The sequence below is a fragment of the Aulonocara stuartgranti genome (assembly GCF_965226115.1).
Source record: "Aulonocara stuartgranti genome assembly, chromosome: 10".
Classification (NCBI taxonomy): Eukaryota; Metazoa; Chordata; class Actinopteri; order Cichliformes; family Cichlidae; genus Aulonocara; species Aulonocara stuartgranti.
In genome coordinates, this window is record NC_138946.1 from 19,461,975 (window position 1) to 19,468,669 (window position 6,695).

Sequence of the window (6,695 nt, forward strand, 5' to 3'; positions counted from 1 at the left end):
TGGAACGCTTTCTTTACTGCTTCAGTGCCAAGTTAACTGAAGTAATTGTTCTGACTGTCAAGGAGGGTGAGACTGTTTTCAAACAGAGTAACTGGGGGGAAATACGAGCAGCAAAGACACCCTGCCTTCACTCCTCCCTACCTTCAGCTGTAGCTCCCACGCAGAGACACAAGCAGAGGGAGAAGGTTCCTACATTAAAACAAGCTGCCCATTTCCCTTTTCCACATCTGTTTCTCATGCTGATGGCAGGATATAACCTGTAAAACAACAATGCTCAGTAATAGACACACTGAGGGGGAAGGTAATGGCTCTGAATCAGCAGATTCAGCTACTTGCCAGAGTTTTATCAACAAATGTGACCTCCTCTTTTAAAGGGTATGCTGTCATGGGAATGTAACAAGAGAAAGTAGGAGTGACTGATGGAGGTGGAGAAAGAGCAGTTGGACAGGAAGTGTAGAGAAAAAAAAGTAGTTTAAAAAATGAAAGGAAGATGCAGAAATACTTCGTAGATGAGCAGAGAAGACGATTAGAAAAGGAAAGAATTTGTGGAAAAATAAGAACATATGAAGGCCTGTCTGCTGGCGGACCGAATTCAGCTCCTTCAGCTCCTGGTGGAAATAATCACAGTCAGAAAAGACTGAGATGATGTGGACAGCAGCTGTCCTCCTGCTGCTTTTGCCTTCGCTTCTTTCCTACGCAGTATGTACCGCACTGCATGCTATGAATGTTTTTAACTTGTCATCTGTCTTATTGATCAATATCACTCCTCCATCAGGAGTTACAGCAGGAAGCTATAAATTATGACTTGTGAGGGAGCTCATTTAAAGGTGTTAAAGTGCTTCAAGAAATGCCCATATAATCACAGAGATTTAGAGGTTAGCCACAAATTCTTGTTTTTTTAAATTAGTTATATCATCTTTAAAATGATCATGTTATGAGTTTGTGTTTTAAATGAAAGAAAATAAGTATTTTTTAACAAAATATACAGGTAAAAGTATCTGTTATGCATATATATCCACATATTGTAAGTAGATTTTTTAATTTATTTTGCTGATGCAATAATGTGTAAGCAGCACGTTTCCAAAACGTTTTCTTAGGTGGAGTTTAACTCCTTATTAGAGCTGAGCAATCTTTCCAAGTAGGTTCAGTCACGTGAAACCTACTTGGTTTCAAAGGACTGTGCACAATTTCCATCCAAAATGTGCTGTAGTGGAACGATAAAGTGAAATACCTCAAAAGCCATATTTTACTGTCGGTTACAAATCTTTTTTCGGTTTATTGGAGTTACTCTCAGCCAAGTGCGATATTTGACCTACAGCACTGCTGATCCCACGATGAAAGTCTTTTTTTCCTTGTGGTGGTGGAGAAGTTAAAACACAACAGCTAATCAGGTTAAAACACTAACAGAGTGTCTACTTCCTGACTCAGGGGACTTGAGTCAGGAAGTAGACTACAAACTACATTTTCTGTAGTACATTTGAAATAAGAAACCATGTGATATATAAAAGGCAGAAAACAAACACAACGCTGACATTATTCAGTCTCTAATGAGCCACAGGAGTCATACTTTCCAGGCTAGTTACACATAAGTGCTGACTTATAGATTGAACTCTCTCATTGTCCTTTTCTCCTGATTTCCAGGACAAAGAGAACAGAGGTAATATAAACCAATCGGAATTAGACAATCGAGATTTCGCTGATGTTCCTGTCAAAGATCAGAGACCTCTTGGTGAAGTCAAAGGTCAGGACTCATGCACCATCCCGTGTGACATCACTGTCAAACTCCTGCGAGATGAGAAACAATCCATTTGTGGTAAAGCCTTTTCTGATTTGTTGTGCTGTTGTTAGCCCCATTACCTTCATGTGTTGTTCAGTGTGTGTACTTTTGTGTGTGTGTGTGTGTGTGTGTGTGTGTGTGTGTGTGTGTGTGTGTGTGTGTGTGTGTGTGTGTGTGTGTGTGTGTGTGTGTGTTCAGGTCAGCTGCAGCAGTCTTTGCTTGCGTTTGGACGCAGCAACAGAAAACTGATGAGGGATGTGATGGAGGCGCAACAGAGAGCTCTGGACATCCTAAGCAGTCAGGTTAAACATCTGTTAAACATCTGTTAAGTGTTTGTGATCGTCAGACTGGCTGAATGTATTTACAGTGATGTCATATTTCCAGGTCACAGAGTTGATGACCAAAGTGCAAACGCTCAGCTTGGAAGTTCAGAGAAGCAACACTGAGATGTACTCCATGAAACCTGTACAATCTCATGGTAACACACACACAAACACATACGATTGTGATTATAGAGCTTGAAAGACATAAACGCTAACTAGTAACACCCAGTGACATGGTGAATTATGAAAAGTACTGTACCTTTGGTGATTTAAGTTGTGAATCATTATTTAAGAAGCTACTGAAGTTCCTTCCCCTTCCTGTTTTTCTTCTAATAGGCTACCCCTTACAAACATAAGGTTTAAACAGTAGGTTCAATCCAGAGATCACCATATTAATGACATCCCCTGTTTAAACATCATATAGAGCCAAGAGCTGAGTTTAATGTGATCTATGTTTATAACAGCATATAAATAAAAGATAATGTGGATATAAACACTATGGCCTCCCTTTGAGGATATCTTTAAACCTGGTGCATAATTTTGTCCATTATTTAAAAATGAAATCACCAGTATATCAGTTTTAGAAAAAGGTTTAAATAGAATCAACAGAACAGCATTTTTTCAAAATCTGAGGTTCGTAAAAGTTTTTTTTTTCTGACCCACAAAGCCACACCAGAAGGTATTTAAACCTTTAGTACATCAGAAATCTTCAAAATCTGCAAATTTGGAGGTACATATTTTCCACTAGATGCTGAACTGCACCACTAACTTGTACAGTCTATCATAACTCAATAGTTTGTGCCTCATTTGAGTAACTAAACAGCTCTGACGGAGAAAAACAGAGAGAAAAACAGCTCTGACAAATATATAATGATTGTGCGGCGAAGGCAGAGAATAAATTGATGCCATTTATATTAAGCTCAGTGACTAATTATTACATGAAGTGCACAGTCCTTCAAGTCATTAGTGGCTATAAATCAAAAAAGTTGCTTCACCATAAATTTGATTAAATTACTCTCCTGGTGACCAAACAGAGTGTTTGTTGCATTGATTAGGACGAGACTGCAGCGACATCAAGGACAACCTCGTGTCAGTCGTCCCCAAGATCCCCAGTGGCATTTACATAGTCCACCCAGAGAACACTGACTCTTCATTTGAGGTACATGTATATAATTCATTCATTCACTCCTTCAGTGATTTATTCACTCTGTGGCCGACACTCAAAGCAAAGCTTGTCCTGCAGGTTTTCTGTGAGATGGACTATATGGGAGGCGGATGGACGGTGATGCAGAGGAGGAGTGACGGTTTAACTGACTTCAAAAGATCCTGGGATGGCTATGTCAATGGCTTTGGACACCTTGCAGGTTGTACATTATCAAAGAGATCCTCTTTGAGGTTGAACTGTTAAAAATAACATTAGATGGTGGTAAGCTAGATGCTCAAAATATACTTTATAGTATCAGCTAAAGAATGTTTTGGGAACCACTGACCAACATAATGTTCACTATCTGCTGGACCTGAGGTTGTGTGATTCGTAGGTTTCCATTGTGAGTGAATTCATTTGCCACAACAACCATAATTATCCATCACTTTAAGGCTTAATACAGTCTAAAGGTGTGCGTTACAGAGTATTTTACTTTTGGAATCGACTTTCTTGTTGATCCAGTCTAAAGCAGCCATTGGAGGAACTGCAGTCTAGGAGGAACTTTCATTTTTTATCAATGGTTTTTGCTTGAGCAGCACATAAAGTTGTGCTAGCATAACAACTAGCACAGAGGAAACGTTAGCAAAGCATGAAGAGGATAAGTTTTAATAGGCTGCTGCTGTATATATAGGACTATCGGTGTATGGATGGCAGGCTAGCATTTTGATTCTGTTCCCAGTATTTATACTAAGGTTAGCTAGCCATCACCTAGTGAGGTATCATAGCATTTCCTCAAAGTTGTCACACCGTCTCATTTTTATCAGTCTACACATATTGAGAACTATACCTTTCACTTCACCACTAAATCTCTCGTCTTGTGTTTAGGAGAACACTGGTTGGGCTTGAGGAAGGTGTTTCACATAGTAAACCAGAAGGATACTCGATTCCAGCTTCACATTGCTCTAGTCTCCCATGACGATGTCACCTCTTATGCATCGTATGATGACTTCCGCCTTGACAGTGAAACGCAGTTCTTCAGCATACACCTGGGCAGATATGCAGGTAGTGCAGGTATGGCTTAATAAGTTAAACTTCACAAAACAAATGTTATTTTTTTAAAATTGCTAAAGTGCAAATTAAAACACCGGCGACCGGTCCACATGGTTATTTTGTGTCTCCTGCATGTCTGCATGGATTTCTGCGTGCTCTGGTGCAGGTGATGCGTTTCGAGGCTACAACCAGGAACAGAACCAGGACACGGCACCGTTCAGTGCCTCAGATGTCGACAATGATGGCTGCAACCCTTTCTGCTCCATTGGCAATTGCACGGTGGAGAGCTGCAGCATTCACCACAACCACACGGGGTGGTGGTTCAATCAGTGCGGTCTGGCAAATCTCAACGGCTCTCCCGAAGACACAGAGCGAAACCAGGGGCAGAGGACGCACATCGTGTGGGACACCTGGAGACACAACGGAGTCCCCTACACCATCAAATCTGTCACCATGAAGATCAGGAGGATTGCAACCAATAATTGAGAGATGATGGGAAGAAATGGATCATTTCAATGCGTGACTAAAAGCTTCATTAAAACAGAATATAGTTCTTCTGGATTACTATTTTCACTGTGACCAACATAAAATAAAATAAAATCAGCCAATTACTTATGGTGTTCTTCTTCTTTTACACTAATTGCAAACTCTGCTGCATTCCTGTCAGTTTCAACTGATCTTGGTTCAGCTAACATACACACCAAGGTAAGGGAGGAGAACTTAAACTGATCCAGTCCAGTAGGTGGTGCTGTGAATCTCAGCAAAGTGTACCGATTGAGACCTACATCACATGCAGTTTATTAGTATTGACCAGATTATTTCTGTCACTATTGCAGCAGAAATAATCCGCAACCATGAAATCCAAGCCTGATTAGTAAAAAAGAAAAACCCTGCAAAGGTCTGATCAAACAGAAACTAAATGCGACCTCCCCAAATAAATACGTTAGCAAGCCAGAGGACCTCTGTTGCTTCAGACACCCAGAGTACCCTCCCTGGTCCACAATCAAATCACTGGATTAGAGAGAAAAGGTTACCGAGGCTACAGCTGAAAACTGGGGCTTCTTCTTCCCCGAGGTCACATTCACACTGACGTGTGAAACTGAATCAGCCCCCTGATTCATCTCAGTATAACCACCGTGTTGAAACAGTCTGCAGAAACCTCGTGGTTTCACCCCTTCAGGTGCATCACATGATAGTCATTGATTAAAAGCAATCAAGTTTGGTAATCCTGTAAGACAGTAACGACCAACAGTAGCTCATACCTGTCTCAAGGTCGTGGTGTTAAAGACTTCTTGTTTCAGTAAATCTTTTACCAAATGATGATTCAATCAGGAAAGTTTCATGCGCATCAGAACTTTTGAGCGCTCCAAGAATCAGACGCTGTTATTATCGTCTCTCCGGATGAGCACTAGACACTTTGCAGCTGTAATGAAAACCGCAGCCTCTTGAGCACGCTGGCAGGACCTCAGACTGTTTAGTTTCGCCAGAAAATCACAGAAACTGGTGTATTCTAATCTCGCAGGTGTCCAACAAACCAGCGGTGATACTGATTTCTTATTATTCACACATTAGAGAAAGAAAACACAGAATAAAAAACAAACTCGGGAGAGTCAGGAGTGTGTCTAAGTTTTACCTGTTACATAAAAAATAAGGAGAAGTAGAAGTAAAGAAGAGCGAGAAAATGGTGGGATTGGGTGAAGGAAGGAGCTGCAGGTTCAGGTTGGTTTATTGGACAAAGAACAGATGCACAGGCTGCAGAACAGCTGCTTCCACACAGGAAACAATTTGGTCTGGGCCTTTGTGTGCGTGTGTGTTTTTCTTGTTCTTCCTCCCCTCCTTCTTCAGAGTTCAGCCCAACAAAACATGAACTATGAGCGAAATATCTTGAACTCAGGTGGCTTCATCATTTCAAGTGACGTCTTTAAAGTATACGGCTTTGGTAACTCTACTCCAGTTAGCTGCAGCATTGTGGGGCTTACATGTACGGTGTCCTGTTGGTGCCAAAGTTTGTCTGTGTGTGTGTGATATGTGTGTGTTTGTGCTTGTGTGTTTTAGCGTCAGTGATTCAGGTGATAACACTGAAGGAGCGCCTGCTCTATGTGTGGTCTGGTATGCCTACATATCACCGCAGTTAATCAATACGCACACCCACACATGAGGAGGACACACAAAGGACTGTCCAGGTACTTGTCCACTCAGTGCCCCTCAGTAAGAGTGTGTATGTTTAGGCTGACAGTGTTTACATCCAGATCTCAGGTCTGTTCTGTTCAGACGAGCAAATCTTAACAAAAACCCACAATGGTGACATTTGTCAGACTTTACCCCCATTGCCACTGAAATGTGACGCCCCTACGCCACGACACATCCAAACTGGCTAATCTTCAGCAATCAGGTCCTTAAA

The 6,695-nt window shown here is 41.3% G+C and overlaps 1 protein-coding gene across 2 annotated transcripts; it reads left to right on the forward strand.

Moving 5' to 3' along the window:
• The first annotated feature begins 383 nt into the window (after nt 1–383).
• angptl5 (angiopoietin-like 5) lies at nt 384–4,905 on the forward strand. Of its 2 annotated transcripts, none has more exons than XM_082549826.1 (8): nt 384–699; nt 1,642–1,813; nt 1,976–2,074; nt 2,169–2,255; nt 3,156–3,259; nt 3,344–3,464; nt 4,130–4,315; nt 4,461–4,905. In XM_082549826.1, the coding sequence occupies exons 1-8, from the start codon at nt 643–645 to the stop codon at nt 4,778–4,780; spliced, it is 1,146 nt and encodes a 381-aa protein (XP_082405952.1). In that variant the 5' UTR covers nt 384–642; the 3' UTR covers nt 4,781–4,905. The 2 variants fall into 2 exon arrangements, with proteins under 2 accessions (XP_082405952.1, XP_082405951.1); XM_082549825.1 differs by having other exon boundaries at nt 386–699; nt 1,976–2,079; nt 2,162–2,255.
• The last annotated feature ends 1,790 nt before the right edge of the window (nt 4,906–6,695 follow it).

Coding starts and splice junctions, on each gene's coding strand:
- angptl5 (XM_082549825.1), top strand. CDS start 643: ATGATGTGGACAGCAGCTGTCCTCCTGCTGCTTTTGCCTTCGCTTCTT. Junction 3,260..3,343: donor ACACTGACTCTTCATTTGAG/GTACATGTATAT, acceptor CTTGTCCTGCAG/GTTTTCTGTGAGATGGACTA. Junction 4,316..4,460: donor CAGATATGCAGGTAGTGCAG/GTATGGCTTAAT, acceptor GCTCTGGTGCAG/GTGATGCGTTTCGAGGCTAC.